This window comes from Corythoichthys intestinalis, chromosome 16, assembly GCF_030265065.1.
Source record: "Corythoichthys intestinalis isolate RoL2023-P3 chromosome 16, ASM3026506v1, whole genome shotgun sequence".
Classification (NCBI taxonomy): domain Eukaryota; kingdom Metazoa; phylum Chordata; class Actinopteri; order Syngnathiformes; family Syngnathidae; genus Corythoichthys; species Corythoichthys intestinalis.
Genome location: NC_080410.1, coordinates 36998122 through 37018470, shown reverse-complemented (window position 1 = coordinate 37018470; position 20349 = coordinate 36998122). Strand labels below are relative to the sequence as shown.

General features: G+C 39.4%; 1 protein-coding gene across 1 annotated transcript in view; it reads right to left on the bottom strand.

Moving 5' to 3' along the window:
* Positions 1–870: 870 nt before the first annotated feature.
* cacng4b (calcium channel, voltage-dependent, gamma subunit 4b) overlaps positions 871–20349 on the bottom strand; it is a 49699-nt gene continuing 30220 nt past the window's right edge. The window contains exons 2-4 of the mRNA XM_057860548.1: positions 7599–7682; positions 7363–7503; positions 871–3071 (exon numbers count right to left, since the gene is read on the bottom strand). Coding sequence (XP_057716531.1) covers positions 2551–3071; positions 7363–7503; positions 7599–7682 — 746 coding nt within the window. The 3' untranslated portion in view covers positions 871–2550. The remainder of the gene's footprint in view (positions 3072–7362; positions 7504–7598; positions 7683–20349) is intronic.

Below are 20349 nucleotides of genomic sequence, written 5' to 3'. Positions count from 1 at the left end.
ATAAAAATGGGTTGAGGATAAGCATGAGAATGATCGGTTTTCTCTCTGCTCTATGTGAGCTATATTTCAACATTTCCTACACGGCCGAGAGTCGGGAGAGGGGTCTGGCTGCAGCCCGTCTTGGAGAGTCAGGTATGTGTGTGTCTGCCCGTATGTGTGTGACATGCACGGACAGTGCGTGCATGCTATCGATCCATATAAACTGTGAATATAAGCCTAAACGGGGATTATTTATGTCTGTTATTTGTGTCCTCCTTTTGAAAAGCAAAATATGATAACCCTGGAATGACAGATGACTTGTCATTTGTTTTGATGCTTCTGCGCACCGGCGCGTGTTGGACTGCGAATTAGAGCGCATACGTAATACTTGAATGGTCTCCCTGGACAAAGGCAGTCTGAACGGGCACGCCCAAAAAAACGGATATGACAAAAAAATCGGATTTGTGCATTAAGACCTGTAGTATGAACGCAGCCTAATTGAATGAGCAGGGACAAACAGCTTGGAGTCAGAAGTACGTGCGCTATTCTAAAACCTGAACGCACCTCGAGTCTTGGATGACAAATCAACAGAGCAGAGAGTAGACACAACATGGCTGGTAGTTTCTTCAATTTATTCAGAGTTGAGTAAGTAACGCACCACTTTTGACCAACACTGCTATTGAAAATGTCATTATTATCATTTTAAAAATTTAAGTGACGGGTAAAAATAGATTATGACCGGATTTTTATGACCCTGTCAGTCAAAATGACAGACAACGAAAAAGTCTAGCGCAACCTCTGCTCGGGACAACACTGAAGTGGTGCTTTGTAATCTGTTCGCTTGTGTGAAAAAACTACATTTCCTCACGCCATTAGACGCCACTTCCTGCCGAGAGCCCCGAGCTGTTTTCGTACTGTTAGCTCCATGTGTTAATAAAGAAACAAAGTTGTCAGCACGTCGTGTGTTCAATACATTTGTAAACAAAAAGCTCATAACAAGACACTATGCACGATCCTTTTAAGAGAAGCTGGAGTAGTAGGAGGTAAGGAGGAGATCAGCGAGAAGCAAAACTTCGCGGTCGAATGTGGCGGCAGTCCACTATTATTTTGTTTTCTTATTGTTGCTACAATAAAGTGGAGAAAGCCATCAACGACTCATCTCCTTCTTTCCCCCCAATGTTTTTATATTATTATTTTATATGCACGAGAGCTGCCGGATCTGCCAAAATGAACATGAAGTCTGATTATTATTTTTTCTAACAATGTCATCAGATAGACAAAAACATAATATTATGTGCAAATGCCTGCATCTTCAAATCATGAAAATAATAACAGCCTATATCTTACCAATCTTGTAATCTCGATGGGTCTTGTATCCATTCCATGTCAGGTAGTCTAGGCACATTGTTTGCATCCTGATTAGCGTCTGGCTAATACATGTTAGGTCCAACGTAAAATTCCAACCTCCTCTTCTTCCTCAAACTCTTCAAAAACTTGGATCTCCTCCCTTGCGCTCGATCTATCGCTTATATCGCTGTTTGAAGGGCTTTGTATGGCAGCCGTATGTATGGAGCTGCCATCGCTGTTCCCGGTGTGACGTATCATTTCCGGGTTCGTCCCCTTTCAGGCTCGAAGTTCGTGAACGCGATTATTTTGTTAAATATACAACATATAAATTATTTTTTCATGCTTTATTTGTTGGACAATGTTTAATTACTTTAATTGTGACCCTATTTGGCATGTTATGAAATTACTTCACATTTGGTCTTTAAATTGCCTTTCAAGATGACATATCTGTTCTATGTGTTGGATTTTATCAGGTATCAAGTTCCCCAAAAAATGCGACTTATACTCCGGTGCGACTTATATAAGTTTTTTTCCTCCTCATTGAGCATTTTATGGCTGGTGCGACTTATACTCAGGTATGACTTATAGTCCGAAAAATACGGCAATTGCTGTCTAATGGTAATGCTTATCAGATTGTTTCTGCTGCGCACCAGATAGTTTTTAGTGTGCACTGCATACGATCTGGTGTGCGCAAGATGGTTTAAATGTATTTTATTTCTGTCGATTTCCCTTTAGGGGCTCCGTATCTATCACCGTCAAAGGCAGCTTTTTTAGCTTTTTATTCAAGTACAGGATTTGATGAAGTACTTCTACTTCATCCAGTCTTTTTTATTTTATTTTATTGTTTTATACAAATATCTTTTACGTCACTCGATCACTCAAGGTCAATCTATTTTTCCGGCAGAAAAAGCGGTATTTTGATTAAAGCAATCCATGTTCTACAGCTGATTGCTAAAGAACAGGAAAAGATAGAATTAAAATCAAGTATTCATCCATTTTGTGGATTTAAATACTGAATATGTACTGTACAATCATAGAATCAATAGTCTGTAGATCTTGAGAAATCAGTCAAAATGCTCTAAAACAGCCAAAGAAGTGAAAGAAGCACAGAGTGTGAGTACTGTTTCTACTTGTGGCGTCCAGCAGAGCATCTCACTGCAGTTCTTTTGCCCCAGATCGGACCCCAAGCTGTCTGCTCGCCTCGTAATCTGGCGGTGGCGTTTTTCACACAGGCGTGGTCCTGCGATTGACTCCATCCTTCAAATCATTGGGGAAACAGTTATGCACCTGCAGAAAGTCGGCAGCCGCCTCGTGTTCGGGGCTGTAAGCGTTGTCCGTCACGCTGTCCCGCGCCAAAGCGTACATGGACAGCTCGTCCAAGGGCCCGCCAGGCGTTGGCTTGAGTGCCGCCACGGGCGAGTTTTCCCTCGACGCCTCAGTGGAACGTGAGCTGGCCTGCGACGTCCGCCGGCGGTACCGGAAACTAGGGATGCGAGAGTATGGCGATGAGGACGACAGGGAGCGGATGAAGTCGCGGCGCGCCCTCCAGCGCACTTCTTTATTCTTCTCAATGTAGATGTTGATGGCAAGGACGGCCACCGTTTCGGCCACGATGAAGGACAGAGCACCGAAGTAGAAGGACCAGCCGTACGAGTACGTGTACTTCTTGTCGTCGTCCCGTTTGTCGTTGGGGTCACCCGCGTTGCTCGAGATGTACACAATAATGCCGATGATATTGCTCAGACCTGCGAGAGAAAGCGGTGGAAATCAACACCCGGTGGAAAAGCGCCTTGAGATACCAGTTGAATTCCAAGTTTGTAACTCAGAAGATTTCTCTGAATTTGACTCAAACTGGCTGTACAAAGCCCTCCGGGTTCAGGGTAGAATAAAAATCGAAGCTAATCTGTACCCACAGTTTAATAATGTGTAGAGTTGTCTGATAATGACTTTTTAACTGATAACCAGGAGTAAAAGTGGGCCAGAACGGTCAGGAACGCAGTTCCAGTATAAGATTCAGGGCCAGAACGCAGTTCCTGTACACGGTGCTTTGATTTTGAAAATATGACGGCAAGTGTCGCTATGTAAAAAAAAAAAAAAAAAAAAAAAAATGCTAAGCTGCCACACATGCATTTCATCTCCAAGAAGAAAATCTACCAACATCAGATTTACATACACAAGTGTTAACAACAAGCATAATAAAGTGCTTGTGTAGCGTAATCAGTTTCCACCAATATTTATTATTTATTCTATTCCCCAGCTGCTGCAGTTATCGGAGTCTGACGATGATGAGTCACGTGGATGTGCAAATGCACGAAGCAAAGCAAAACGCCTGGACTCATTTAACCGTTCAATTGGCTGACATAATGATATCTGATCAGTACTGAATTGATGCAACAAAAAAGGGCAATGCAACATAAAATGGATCAAATCTTTGAGAGCAACGAAAGAGTTGAGGAGGCTTATTTGATCATATTTAGTTTTATTTGCTCTGATGGGGAGGTTCTGAACATCTTAGCTGCCAATATGCACTTTGGACTTATATTTGTTCATTTATGTTAGGCTACTGAGTGAGTTTATAATTCAATTATTTTTTAATAATTTATTCTTCATTACATTTTTGCACCATGAATGCAAATGGTCTGCTCACATAAAAAATCCCAAGCATCATAGTATGGAGACACTTAATGGTCAATAAGCATAACTGCTATGTTAAGAAGTTACCAGCCCTTCTACAAAGGCAGAAGGCTTCCACATTAACTTTGAAGGCAACAGATGTAAAGACAGTGTCTGCTTTAACTAAAAACACCCAAACATTTCTAGGTTTTCATATTTTAATGAGGATAGCATGCAAGCAATGACAGGGGGGGGGGGGGGATAAGTAAGTGGACCCTCTGTTTTAGGGGGCTTAAAGAGCAATTGAAACTAATTTTTACCAAACAATTTAAGTCAGGTGTATGCCCAATAACTGATGAGTGGTTTAAAGCTGCCCTGCCCACTATAAAACATACAACTGGTAAGCTTGATGAGAAGCATTGTCTGATGTGCATCATGGCTGGGTCAAAAGAGCTGTCTGAAGACCTGCGATCAAGGATTGTTGATTTGTATAAAAAGATGGGAAAGGATACAAAACCATCGCTAAAAGTCTGGATGTTCATCAATTGACAGTCAAAGAAGTTGTCTGCAAATGGAGAGTTTGCCACTGTTGCTTCTCTGCCAAGGAGTGGCCGTCCACCAAAGACGATGCCAAGAGTTTAGCGCAGAATACTCAGAGGGGTAAAAAAAAAAAAAAGAACCCTAGAGTGTCTGCTAAAGACTTACAAAAATCACTGGCACAGTCCAATATCTACACACATCAACTATATGTAAAACCAAGAATGATGTCCATGGAAGGTTTCCACGGAGGAAGCCACTGCTGTCTAAAAAAACTTTGTTGCTCGTTTAATGTTCGCAAAAAGGCACTTGGACACTCCAGACAGGTTTTGGCAAAATATTTTGTGGACTAATGAAACCAAAGTTGAATTGTTTGGGGGTAACACACAATGTCATGAGTGGAGGAAAAATGGAAAAACTCACCAACATCAACACCTCACCCCCACCGTGAAGCATAGTGGAGGGAACATCATGATTTGGGGCTGTTTTGCTGCTTCAGGGCCAGGACAACTTGCAATCATTAATGGAAGAATGAATTCAAAGGTTAATCAGGATGTTTTGCAGGAAAACCTGAGGCCGTCTGTCAGACAGTTGAAGCTAAAAACAGTATGGATGCTGCAACAAGACAATGATCCAAAACACAGAAGTAAATCAACTTCAGAATTGTTTCAGAAGAACAAAATAAACGTTCTGGAGTGGCCAAGTCAAAGTCCAGACTTGAACCCCATTGAGATGCTGTGGCATGACCTAAAGACAGCGATTCATGCCAGACATCCCAGGAATTTGACTGAACTACAGCAGTTTTGTAGAGACGAATGGGCCAGGATTAGTCCTGATCGATGTGCCAGGCTGATTTGCAGCTACAGGAAGGTTGTAGTTATTGCTCCCAAAGGCGGAGCAACATAAAAATAAATGTGATGGTTCACTTACTTAATTTCCCCCCTTCTGTTATTGTTTGCAAACTATCCTCATTAAAATATGAAAACCTATAAATGTTTGGGTGGTTTTGGTTAAAGCAGACACTTTTTTTCGTCTGTGTGATTTTGACAAAGATCAGATCACATTTTATGGTGATTTTACGCAGAAGTGTGAGAAATTCCATTTGGTTCAGATACTTTTTCATACCACTGTATGCTAGCTATGAAATATTTTTTCTACCCTTGGACCTGTAGAAATCCCATTTGTCTACACTGTAAAAAATAAAAATCCCTATTAGTCATGCTAATTTAAGATTTTAAGTGGACATACAGGGGGGGCAAATAAGTATTTAGTCAACCACTAATTGTGAAAGTTCTCCCACTTGAAAACATTAGAGAGGCCTGTAATTGTCAACATGGGTAAACCTCAACCATGAGAGACAGAATGTGAAAAAAAAAAAAAACAGAAAATCACATTGTTTGATTTTTAAAGAATTTATTTGCAAATCACGGTGAAAAATAAGTATTTAGTCAATACCATAAGTTCATCTCATTACTTTGTTATTTACCCTTTGTTGGCAATAACGGAGGCCGAACGTTTTCTGTAACTCTTCACAAGGTTTTCACACACTCTTGCTGGTATTTTGGCCCATTCCTCCATGCAGATCTCCTCTAGAGCAGTGATGTTTTGGGGCTGTCCTTGGGCAACACGGACTTTCAACTCCCTCCACAGATTTTCTATGGGGTTGAGATCTGGAGACTGGCAAGGCCATTCCAGGACCTTGAAATGCTTCTTACGAAGTCACTCCTTTGTTGCCCTGGCTGTGTGTTTCGGATCATTGTCATGCTGAAAGACCCAGCCCCATCTCATCTTCAATGCCCTTGCTGATGGAAAGAGATTTTCACTCTCGATACATGGCCCCATTCATTCTTTCCACTACACAAATCAGTGATCCTGGTCCCTTTGCAGAAAAACAGTCCCAAAGCATGATGGTTCCACCCCCATGTTTCACAGTGGGTATGGTGTTCTTCGGATGCAATTCAGTATTCTTTCTCCTCCAAACACGAGAACCTGTGTTTCTAACAAAAAGTTCTATTTTGGTATCATCTGACCATAACACATTCTCCCAGTCCTCTTCTGGATCATCCAAATGCTCTCTAATGAACTGCAGACGGGCCTGGTCATCGAATGGCTTCAGCAGGGGGACACGTCTGGCAGTGCAGGATTTGAGTCCCTGGCGGTGCATTGTGTTACTGATAGTAGCCTTTTTAACTGTGGTCATAGCGCTCTGTAGGTCATTCACTAGGTCCCCCCGAGTGGTTCTGGTATTTTTGCTCACCGTTCTTGTTATCATTTTGAGACCACGGAGTGCGATCTTTTGGTATTGGTATACACCAAATACTTATTTTCCACCATGATTTGCAAATACATTCTTTAAAAATCAAACAATGTGATTTTCTGGGGTTTTTTCCCACATTCTGTCTCTCATGGTTGAGGTTTACCCATGTTGACAATTACAGGCCTCTCTAATCTTTTCAAGTAGGAGAACTTGCACAATTGGTGGTTGACTAAATACTTATTTGCCCCACTGTAATTCATATTCTTGTTATTTCTAACTCATTTTATCAAGTTAATATTGTGAACTTAACTAAATGAGTTGAATTAACAAACATGATATAATGAATGTGGACAATACTTTAATTTCTGAGTAAACTGAACTTCCAGTACAGGTGTCACTGCCCTCTGCTTCCACGGTAGCGAACTGTGTTTTCACTGAAACTGAAGTCCATTTTACAAAAAATGTTTAATTTACCTGACTCAAGTTCAGTTTACTTAGAAAATAAGAAAAATGCTGTATTTTTGGCAATAGATAAGCAAATACACCTGTGGGTCTTGCTACACTATTTGTCTCCATGTGTTGCGCCACCATTTGAATTCAAGAAAAAAAACTTCGGTAGGCTCGCTCACCTGCGGCTACAAAGAGAATGCCGGCGCTGAGGAGAATGTTGTTGGTCTTACTGTAGACTCGGCCTGCTCCGACACACACGCCGCCCAGCATGAGCAGCACCGTGCTGAGGATTGGGAACACACTGGAGGCTCGTACGATGCCTGTCGCGATAATCAATTAATGACTCATCTCATTTGTCCAGACGTGAAAAATTAACGCCCATCACAAAGGGATGATAATACACGGGCGCACTTACGCAACAGGTATTCCGAGCTGTCCGTGTCATAGTCGTTGTCGTCAGGAAAATGGTTGATTCGGTAACAGCTGCCTTGATTGATGCCTGCATAGAAAAGACAAATACAAAAAAGATTTTCAAAAAAAGACGTTGGGCATTCAGTGAGGAGACATGATGTAACATCATATAACAAAAGCTGGTTGACTCGTTAGAAAAACAGCGTCAAGGACGTTTAACAGTAGGTATGAAATGGCTCAGGCAGCGCACAAAAAGATTCACAGGGATTCTGTCATTTTGGTTTGAAGTGTCCAATTTAGTGGTATTTTGGGGGTTTCAATGAATGTTTGAAAATTCAACTACACAACACTGTTTCACTTGGCAGCATGAATTTTGGTAGACATGTATACCATGAGTAGTCCCACAAAAAAGTCTGAAGAAATAAACTAAAAATACACAGTAAATCTGCTGTTTTGGTTAAAACCGTCCATTTTCACGTAATTTTACTCATTTTGGGGGTTTCTAAGAATGACAATGCTGTCCCCTGCCCCCCAAACCACTTGAAATCAACATGAAATCTGCTAATCATGTTTACCATGGGTAGACCCACAAAAAAGCATTTTGGTTTGTGACTTTTTGAGGGTTTGCGATATACAGTGTATCACAAAAGTGAGTACACCCCTCGCATTTCTGCAGATACAGTGCCCTCCATGATTATTGGCACCCCTGGTTAAGATGTGTTTTTTAGCTTCTAATAATTTTTTTAAATTCAAATAATGTGGGACCTTAATGGAAAAAAAAAGAATAAAATCCAACCTTCAATACAAGTGCATTTATTCAGTGGGGGGAAATTCCCCACATAAAGAAATAATTATTTAACATCAAATAATGTGTGTCACAATTATTAGCACCCCTGGTGTTAATACTTTGTACAACCCCCTTTTGCCAACAAAACAGCACCTAATCTTCTCCTATAATGTTTCACAAGATGGGTAAAGACAGAAAGAGGGATCTTCAGCCATTCCTCTTTGCAGTATCTCTCTAAATCCCAGACCCAGTGACGACCCATCTTCAGCTTTCGGGCAGAGGGCAACAGATTTTGATTTAAAATGTCCTGGTATTTCAAAGCATTCATGATGCCATGCACCCTAACAAGGTTCCCAGGGCCTTTGGAAGCGAAACAGCCCCACAGCATCACTGACCCACCCCCATACTTCACAGTGGGTATGAGGTGCTTTTCAGCATGCGCATCTTTCGTGGCACACTAGACCCACTTAGAGTGTTTGTAGCCAAAAAGCTCAATCTTGGTCTCATCTGACCAAAGCCGAACGTGTGCTTTGGTCAGATGAGACCAAGATTGACACTCTAAGTGGGTCTGGCGTACCACGAAAGATGCACATGCTGAAAAGCACCTCATACACCCACTGTGAAGTATGGGGGTGGGTCAGTGATGCTGTGGGGCTGTTTTGCTTCCAAAGGCCCTGGGAACCTTGTGCATGGCATCATGAATGCTTTGAAATACCAGGACATTTTAAATCAAAATTTGTTGCCCTCTGCCCGAAAGCTGAAGATGGGTCGTCACTGGGTCTGGGATTTAGAGAGATACTGCAAAGAGGAATGGCTGAAGATCCCTCTTTCTGTCTTTTCCCATTTTGTGAAACATTAAAGATTAGGTGCTGTTTTGTTGGCAAAAGGGGGTTGTACAAAGTATTAACACCAGGGGTGCTAATAATTGTGACACACATTATTTGATGTCAAATAATTATTTCTTTATGTGGGAATGTTTCCCCACTGAATAAATGCACTTGTATTGAAGGTTGGATTTTTCTCTTTTTTTCCATTAAGGTCCCACATTATTTGAATTTGTAAAAAATTATTAGAAGCTACAAAACACATCTTAACCAGGGATGCCAATAATTATGGCGGGCACTGTATTTAAGTATCTTTTCATGGGACAACACTGACAAAATGACACTTTGACACAACGAAAAGTAGTCTGTGTGCAGCTTATATAATAGAGTTAATTTATTTGACAAGCAGTACTCCGTTTGGACATTTAGGGATGTACGTAGTTTCTAAGGAGTGTACTCACTTTTGTTACCAGGGGTTTAGATATTAATGGCTATATTTTGAATGGAAAATAAATTAACTCTTATATAAGCTGCACACAGTTTTACTTTTCATTGCGTCAAAGTGTCAGTGTTGTCCCATGAAAAGATATACTTAAATATCTGCAGAAATGCGAGGGGTGTACTCACTTTTGTCATACAGTGTATTGCGATATTAAAACTAGAAGAATTTTCACCAGATGACTTGAATAGCTTTATTTGGGAAGACTGGTTGACTAACTATGAGCACATTATATTCAAGGGCGTGGATTTGGTCTCAAATGTGTCAGGGAAATGCGGGAAGGCAGGTGGTGTGGACCCAATTGCAGGGAAACAAAAAGGAGCAAGGCAGGTGGAGGAGAACTCAAAACACGTTTTAATAACAACTAACCAAAAGCACAAAGTACAACCAAAAGGACTGGGGATCAAAAAGGCAATGTTCAAACCAAAGCTTACTTAAACGGAGGGACTGGTACACGAGGGCTTGGACAGGTCTTGACTTTGGCAAAGACATAGACATAGACAATGACGCAACAAGGAGTGAACAGAAAATGGGAGGTTATATACACACACGCACAACAAGGGGTAACGAGACAACAAGGAACAGGTGAGCACAGCAGGATAGACTAGGAGTAGGCACATCAGGTGAAATCAATGGGCAATCACAGGGACAAGTCACCATAGGAGAGAACAAACACAAAACCTAACAAAATGTTGGTTGGGACACTATAACAGCATAACCTGCATGTACACATTTTGCTGGGGAATGAAATTAATAAGAGTAAAAAGATTGGGTGAAAGGCGCTAATTAATTGATAGGCTTGATGATTGATGCAAAATAAATCTGTATTGACCTATACTAACTTTCACACTGCAAATTTACAGTAGAACGTCTTAATCTGACAATTTTTCATAAATCTAGTCGAATAATTTTCATCTTGTTTTGAGTTTTAAAGGCTAGTTAACAGATTAATGTGTCAGATTCCTCCACTTACTTTTGGTAAATATTACCATTTGTTCTTATTAAGCCTATACATCTAAAAGTCGGTCATTTTTCACCTAAATTAAGAAGAAAATGCTTTCAAATAATGTTTTGAACAATATCTATTCTTGAATTAAGAACATTTCTTTTTCTTTTTTTTCCTTTAACCTGTCCTGTTTAGCTGATTGACAGAGAATGGAGAGCTTGGTGTCCGATTGGTCAAAACAGTTTTAATATATCACATAGGAGTATGACATACTCCCATTGTGATCAATCAACGTACCTCGTTTATTAGGAGAAAGCAGTGAACAGGAAGGAATTACGTGGGAACGGAAGAAAAGAAGGAGAGAGATACAGAAGAAGCACAAACAACAACAACAAATACATTGAATACCTACACTAACTATGAACATGTTGGTGCTGTCGTTAGCTAGTTGTATTACTGAACTAAGAACATTTCTGACATACAGTTTTTTTTTAGTTTAAATATACAACCGTTTTGCTTAAAATAAGTCCATTAAGAAAATTAGCTAGCTGAAAATAAGTTAATTTCAAGAAATCTGAGTAAAATTTACTTGAAGCACTGGCAGATAATTTCACTTATTTCTATTAGAATTACACTGAAAACAAACGAATTTATTATTCATTTATTTATTTCAGTTTTAAGGAGGTGGGTTTTTGCAGTGCATATGTTTTGGTTTAGGTGATACACCATTTGATTCAAACCTTCGTTTTCAAAAACTTCTAAAGAAACATTTTGAAAACTTGATTTTATAAGGAAATTTAAATTGCATTATTTGAAGTTTTGAACACAAATTATATTCACATACACAAGAAATATAAACTTGTTTATCATCTCTTAAGTATCCAGGAATGCAAATAAATAAATAAACATTTGTCTTAATACCACTCAAAATTGTCTGTCTAAATAAATTAAATACAACAAAAAAATCTTCAACAAAAAATACAAAAAACAAAAATGGAGCCTTATTTCAGGAAAAACAATACTGCTTTTGTCCACAAGCGCAGCTAAACTGAACAAAAAAAAAAAAGAAAGCTCCTTTGGGCTGCTTTAAAACCACATAAACAAAATAAAAATGAAAACTGGAGAGAAGGGGGTAAACCTTAGTACACTAAATTTCTTACAGCTCAGCAGAGTTCACTATATTTCTCACAGTTTAATTAACGTTAACATAGTAGAAAACACATACAAAAGGACACTTCTCCTAAGCAGCTTCATACACCGTTAGCAAGTTCACACAGTTTAATGTAATGGTGATGCTTAAGTGTGATGCAGGTCGGACTTTCAGTAGCAAAATTAGTGGTGAGTTTCACAACAATTATGTTTTACATTACTTACAGCGGGCCCTCTAAGCAGTGCGACCAAACTATTTTTCTTGGTCACCAGTACAGCTGGCATTTGGTACTTAAAGTTAACGATGAATGACAGGTTTGTAGCTTTGATCTGGCCAGAGACGCCTTGGTAGCTCTACAATCAAAGGCAGTGTTGTTAATAACGGCGTCAGAAAATAACGGCGTTATTTTTTTCAGTAGTGAGTAATCTAATTAATTACTTTTCTCATCTTGGCAACGCCGTTACCGTTACTAAGGATGGAAAGGCGTGCGTTACTATGCGTTGCTATAATGGTTGAATGACGCGATAAAAGTCTGAGGGAGACGGACTCACCGAGACGACAGAGCAGAGCAGGAGTGGGGAGGAGGCAAAAAAGTTGTGACGCCGAGCAAACGCGATGCTAGGTGGCTCCAATAATACCTGACAGTAGCCGATAGCCTACAAACTACGCCCACATGATATGGTAGATATCACATATATATAGAATGAGATGCAAAATGACAGACACGGGGGCGTTAGCAACATGTACAGTATAGGAACTAGATGAGTCAGTTAACAGCCACCATCTTAAAGCAGTAGACTTCTTAGGAAGGCTCTGTTGTAGAGAACCTTCCTAGCGAACCTAAGTAACTTTTTGTCTAAAATACTCCTACATCGGCAAAATCTTGACTTGAATCTATCTTTAAATGGTGAAACAGTTTTAAAACTTCCACATGTCAAAAGTAGACAGAAGGGAACTAAAGCAATAATGGGGGCAATTTTAACAACTTTTAATGGTTGATTCAGGGCAAAGGGTAAATTAGGGTAAATAATTGGGCTCGGGCCAATTGTCCCAAAAACCTTTTACACTTCACACAGTGTGACCTAAGTTTTTTTGTTTTTTGTTTTTTTAAAAAAAAAAAAAACAAACAAAAAACAAAACATGAAAATTATCACCAGTTACTTTGCCAAGTAACTAATTACTCTTACGTTCAGGTACTTTTTGGGAGAAGTAATTTGAAACTATAATTAATTCGCATTTCTGCAGATATTTAAGTATATCTTTTCATGGGACAACCAGTGTTGTTAATCTTACTGAAAAAAAGTAATTAATTATAGTTACAAATTACTTCTCCCAAAAAATAATTGCGTTAGTAACTCAATTACCTGAATGTAAGAGTAATTAGTTACTTGGCAAAGTAATTGGTGATAATTACTTTTTTTTTTTTTCCTCAAAAAAAAAAAAAAAAAAAAAAAAAACATTGGCCACACTATGTGAAGTTTTTTGTGAAGGTTTTTGGTACAATTGGCCCGAGCCCAATTCTTTACCCTAATTTACCCTTTACCCTGAATCAACTGTTGAAAGTTGTTAAAATTGCTCCCATTATTGCATTTGTTCCCTTCTCTCTACTTTCGACATATGAAAGTTTTAAAACTGTTTCATCATTTAAAGATAGATTCAAGTCAAGATTTTGCCGATTTAGAAGTATTTTAGATAAAAAGTTACTTAGGTTCGCTAGGAAGGTTCTCTACAACAGAGCCGTCCTAAAAAGTCTACTGCTTTAAGATGGCGGCTGTCTACTAACGCATTTAGTGCCATGCAGTGTTGTTAATTTTACTTTAAAAAAGTAATTAATTACAGTTACAAATTACTTCTCCCAAAAAGTAATTGCGTTAGTAACTCAGTTACCTGAATGTAAGAGTAATTAGTTACTTGGCAAAGTAACTAGTGATATTTTTTTTTTCTCAAAAAAAAAAAAAAAAAAAAAAAAAAAAAAAAACAGGTCACACAATGTGAAGCTTAAAGGGTTTGGGGGACAATTGGCCCAAGCCCAATTCTTTACCCTCCACTTAACTAGACACAAGGGTATTGCGATAACTAGCTAGTAACCTTTGCTATGTGTGGAAGTCATTTAAAGTTGTGAATCAATCGTTAAAGTTGTTAAAATTTCTCCCGTTATTGCATTAGTTCCCTTCTGTCTACTTTAAACATGTGTAAGTTTTAAAACTGTTTCATCATTTAAAGATAGATTTAAGTTAAGATTTTGCCGATTTAGGAGCATTTTAGATTTAAAAAATTTACTTAGGTTCGCTAGGAAGGATCTCTACATCAGGGCCTTCCTGAGAGGTCTACTGCTTTAAGATGGCGGCTGTTTACAAACGCATGTAGTCCTTAAAACATGTTGGCAATGCAGCAGTGTCTGTCATCTGCATCTAGTTCTATAATATGATATCTACCGTGTCATGTGGGCGTAGTTTGTCGGCTATGGCTGCAGTCAGGTATTATTGAAGCCATCTAGCATCGCGGTTGCAACGGCGCCGTCTTCCCCACTCCTGCTCTGCTCTCGTCCCCGTGAGTCCGTTTCTCTCAGACTTTTTTTTATTTAACCAACTTAGTAACGCATAGTAACGCACACCTTTCCCGCCTCAGTAACGGCAACGGCGTTGCCAAGATGAGAAAAGTAATTAATTAGATTACTCATTACTGAAAAAAATAACGCCGTTAGTAACGCCGTTATATTGTAACGCCGTTATTAACAACACTGGGGACAACATTGACAAAATGACACTTTGACACAATGCAAAGTAGTCTGTGTGCAGCTTATATAATAGAGTTAATTTATTTTCCCCTCAAAATAACTCAAAATATAGCCTAGCCTAGCATATCTAAAACCCTGGCAACAAAAGTGAGTACACCCCTTAGAAACTACGTACATCCCTAAATGTCCAAATTGAGTACTGCTTGTCATTTTCCCTCCAAAATGTCATGCGACTCGTTACAGGAGTGCTGTCAGCATTGCTGCAGAGATTGAAAAGGTGGGGGGGTCAGCCTGTTAGTGCTCAGACCATATGCCGCACTCTACATCAAATTGGTGTGCATGGCTGTCACCCCAGGAGGAAGCCTCTTCTGAAGACGGTACACAAGAAAGGCCAAAAACTGTTTGCTGAAGACATGTCAACAAAGCAAATGGATTACTGGAACCATGTCCTATGGTCTGATGAGACGGGCAGGCAGAAATGCGAGGGGTGTACTCACTTTTGTGATACACTGTATATAAAGGGGATCCAGGAAGCCATGTCGCCGCACAATTGCTGATTTTATGAAGAAAAACAAAAGGTTTACACAAAAAAACCTACAATCGCATGTCCTGCGCTGCGACTATTGCGCATGCACACATTGATATGGCGATGTTTAAACGATATATTGTGCAGACCTATTTCAGACCTCTATTTTGTAGTCATTTTGGTCATTTTGAGGGTTTTTCTAAAGAAAATTCAGCTTCCGTGGTGTGTAGCAGCATGAAATATGCTCAATATGTTCATTCATTTTCCATGCCGCTTTTCCTCACGAGGGTCGCGGAGGTGCTGGAGCTAACTACGGGCAGTAGGCAGGGGACATCCTGAACTGGTTGCCAGCCAATCGCAGGGCACAAGGAGACATACAACCATTTACGCACACACTCATACCTACGGACAATTTAGAGTGTTCAATCAGCCAACCATGCATGTTTTTGGGATGTGGGAGGAAACCGGAGTTCCCGGAGGAAACCCACGCAGGCACGGGGAGAACATGCAAACTCCACACAGGAAGGCCGAAGCCCGGGATTGAACCCTTGATCTCAGAACTGTGAGGCAGACGTGCTAACCACTCAGCCACCATGCCGCCATGCTCAATATGTGTATCGTGTAAATCTGACATGTCCAAAGTCCAGCCCGTGGGCCAAATGCGGCCCGTGGTCAAATTTCATCTGGCCCCCTGCCTCTGTCATAAAATCAATAACATTAGGCCCGCACACAGACTTAATAAATTGGTCAGCAGTACTGCAACCAGCATATGAAGTAGCTTACACACGAAATGCTGCTCCTCATTTACCCACTAAAAGGTAGCAGCACTTTAACCCTTTATCGCCAAATGTATCACATTTGATACACCTAAAATTTCATGATTTTGAGATTTAGAATTTTGACATTTCTTTTTGGGACAAAAAAATGATGGATGCAAGTCAACACATGCATCTGCAGGTTCCATGAGAAAAAAAACTGTATTTAGCATGGGTTATAGATATTAGAGTGCTTATCACACATAATCATTTTGACATTTCGTTTTACAAATTTGAAAAAAAGGTTTCATTAGTAGGACCTTATTTTTCAAATTTTGGGATTCTCTGATAATTGCTTCATGTTGCATGTATTTAAGGGCTAAGCAACATTACTCCGTGTGACCCATTACTTCCATTTTCTAAAATGGCGACAATCACAAAAAAAAAGAAAGTTGTGACGGCCAACGCCTCAGGGATAGGTGGAAATTGGACTATTTCTTCACTAAAATATGCAACAACTGTGTCTTGCCTCATTTGCAAAGAGACAGTTGCTGTTTTTAAAGATTTCAATGTGAGGCGATATTACCAAACAAGACACGCTGACATGTACGACAAGATTACGGGGAAGATACGCAGTGAGAAATTGAAGCAACTTAAAAGCTAGTTTAATTTCACAGCAGTAGTATTTCGCAAGAACCTGAGAGTTGGTAGAGAACGCCACAAAGGCTAGTTGGGAGATTGTTGAAATTATTCATTTAAAAAAAATTATAAAGCAAATGTGACACACTGAATGGCTAGCTAAATTTTGCTTAAATATATTGTTCTACGTAAAGGACGTTGGCCCCCTACATTTTTACCACCCCAAATCTGGCCCCCTTTGCAAAAGGTTTGGACACCCCTGGTGTAAATATTCCAAAAAGGTCACTTTACAATCTCTTTAAACCAATCGTGTGAATACTTTAGAAGGTGAAACTTGAGTGCTTTCAGACAAAGGAGTCGATGCAATATAAAAGCCAAGACTCAATCTAAAGATCACATACCACTGGCTCGTAAGTATGGATGCGTTTTCTGGAGTGCACTCATCTACAACAAGGCATAATCATGAATGCATTGTGGAGGAATGTGGAGACAAAAGCTCACGTGTCGAAAGCTTTTAACTATAGACGACATGGAAAATAGCTGTAACCAAGCAGGAGAATAAAAAAAAACACATAAAAAAAAACACCTTGTCTAGAAAGAAGGGAAGGGCGGAGGGGTTAATGGAGGTGCTGGGAAAAGTTACAAGCTCCTGTGTAGCTGAATATATCACCAACACTTGATTAAAGGTGCGTTGGTTTCTAATTTGCAGGGAGCATTTCAATTGCTACTTGCACCATAAAGGTCATGTTAGCATTTCTTCCTGCGCAGTGTGATTCCATTTTTAAAAGATAATGACTTTCGTGAGCGTTTTGTCCAATGAAACAAGGCTTTCATCCATCTTTGCAACGAAAACATTTTAGTTGCAGTATAATATTTAATGAAATATGATGGGAAAATATCCTCTGGAATCCCCCAGCGGTCATTCACTGACTCCTTATTGTTTTATTATGTCATCGTTTTTTTTTATGATCATGCACTAAGCTCCTCACATTTCAAATAGCTGAATATCTCATTTAGAAAACATTTGTATGGACCTTTCAAAATAACACAAAGTGCAGCAGTTCGAGTCGAGGTGAGACGCTTAGCAACCATGTTACCATTCAAATCTTTCAGGGGCTATTAAATAGGTCTGCCGTTTAATGGGGGACGACCAAATTAATTAGTGTCATATCAGAAATGGAGCGCAAGTTTCTGTGTCTAGTTGTAGATGGAGAACGGGGCTGTGCTCTATTTTAAGACGTGAGGTGAGAATTTGTGCCTGTTGCTAGGAAAAAAAACACCTACATTGCTCACATCTTCTGATGATTAATAGACACAAGCAGTTAACTTATTCTTGGCCTTTGACGTCTGCCAGCGTTAATGGAAGTCAATGAAGTAATTTAAAATAATCATGATAAAATCGATAAATTAGCAAAATAAATCTGTTACTTTACAACTTTTAAAAATAATCAAAAATCCAAACAGATATATTATTTACTGTTATTTTGAAAATTATATTAAACATTATTGTAAAATATTTTTGCAATTAAATATTTTATAATCTTTATAAAAGATTCTTTGGTGAAAACAGACATAAACATAGTAAAATGGAAAAATACAATCTGATACAATGCATTAAAATGAAAAAATAGATCAAATAAGTATTTGCATAGTACTTAGCATGTGTTGAAATTAGGGATGTCCTGATCCGATCACTTGATCAGAAATCGGGCCGATCGTGCCATTTTTCAGAGGATCGTAATTGGGTTTTTAATTAAAAAAGTATATTTATGTTTTTCTGCTTCATGCTCATACAGCGCCACAGCCTCTCACCCTCCCTCCTGCTAAGCAGTGCAGCCGAACTGTCCAGCTTGCATTTTCGAAATTTCTAACTGTACTTAAACTTAACGATGATTGACAGGTTTGTAGCTTTGATGTTGTCAGACAAGCTTGGTAGTTCTACGATCAAAGGCACACATGTGTCAATCATCGTTAAACTTGCATTATTGTGCTGTGGCAACTCATTGTGTAAGTGAGAGGCTGTTCTCAGCAATGTGAGTGGTTTTGATTGGACTCACTCAAAGAAGCATTTACTAAAGACTAGGGATGGGAATCAAAATCCGATTCCAATTCCGAACCAATTCCTTGTGTTTTGAGGCCTCGACATCACAATGAAAAAGCCTGAACGATCTCTTTAACGATTCCTAAAGACGCATATTGCGTGGTGACGTGTCTTGTTGTCCAGACGCATCAAACTAGCATGGCGCCAAGAACCACCCGCTCCAAAGTTTGGCTACACTTCACCAGGAAAGAGGGTGAAAATGAAAGGTTACGATGGTTTAGCACGAACATTGCAGCCGTAAACATAACAATGACAGCACGTAGGTTCAAACGCTCGAAAGTATGTCTTCACTTCACGAGGAAAAATTACAACAAAACGACTTGCAGTCTTGCAAGGTGGAGATGACTGCATCGGGAGGGAAAGTGGAGATAACTGCAACGGGAGGGAATACGACTGCACTGTCCTCACCAAGACGCTAAGGCTTAGTCCTGGCTATACAGCTAGCTAAACTCCCAAATGAGGATACAGAAGACGTTGGTATAATTTGCTGACTTTATTCAACCATCACTTGAAGAGTGAAACTAAAAATAGAAATGAAACAAATCAGTTTCGTCCCCAATAACAAACAGGTTTGCATCAACGTAAATCAGCGATGATTAGCTGCTAATACAGTGATAACAAAATGGTTAGCATGCGTTCGCTAGCATTAGCACATCGTTCAAACCACTACACAACTGGATTTAAGTGTCCGATCGCGAGTGGAAACACACAACAACAACACAAAAGATGATAAATACAGGCATTGCCTCTGTAGATATTTTACAAACATTAAAAAAGAACGAAGGCTCGTAGCAGTGTTTCCCTTCTCTCACTAAATCGCTTGGATGCAGCATTTCTTCTTCACGTGAGCGCGTTCTTCTTCGCGTGAGGAAGCGCAAGGGCGCCCCCACTTGAGCGTGAAAGCGCCATAAAAACTAAAAGGCATGCATTTCAATATTCTGGTAAATAATACGCTTTAACAGGGGTCCCCAAACCAGGGCCCGCAGGCCGGATACGGCCTGCCCCCACATTTTGTCCGGCCCCTGAACAATACCAGAGAGCATTTTGAATTTTTTTTTTTTTTTTCTCAATAGTGTTATTTATTTTCTGGACTTTTTCTGTGAAGAACTCAGAGAGGGTTATTTGGTTATTATCTATTTGATTAATAGTGTTATTATTATTTATTATTATCATATTATATTATTATTTTTTATTTTATTTACTTTTGTTCCGTGAAGAATCCAGAAAGGGTTATTTGATTGCGGCTTTCTGAAAAACAATAATTTTTTACATTTCGGCACTCCTGCAATCGTCACACTTTTTCTGTGTTCTGTTCAAAGTTCAAACTGACCCCGGCCCCTTATCAGTTAAAAGTTATGTGGCCCTCACAGGAAAAAGTTTGGGGACCCCTGCTTTAACACATATTGCCAACGGCAGAACAATGACCTATATGCCAATATATACCAATATTTTTAATTTCTATTAGAAAAATGTTTCAGTAAAATGTTACACATTCTTGTGCATTTGCCACTTATTGCCACAGTTAATATTGAGGGTTTGGGCCTCTTTTGACCTCGTTGTGAGTTTGTAAGGTTGTGACTTCTGATTAAACAAACTCGATGCCAATCAAAACTTTTTTTCTTCTTTTCCCCCAAATTAGAATCGATAAGAGAATCAATAAAGAATCGAATCGTTAAGCAATATCGATAATGGAATCGGAATTGTAAAAATCCTATCAATTCCCATCCCTACTAAAGACAAGCATTTTTCTTCGTTATTCTTGTTTAAAAATAATTCATATAATGAAGGCAG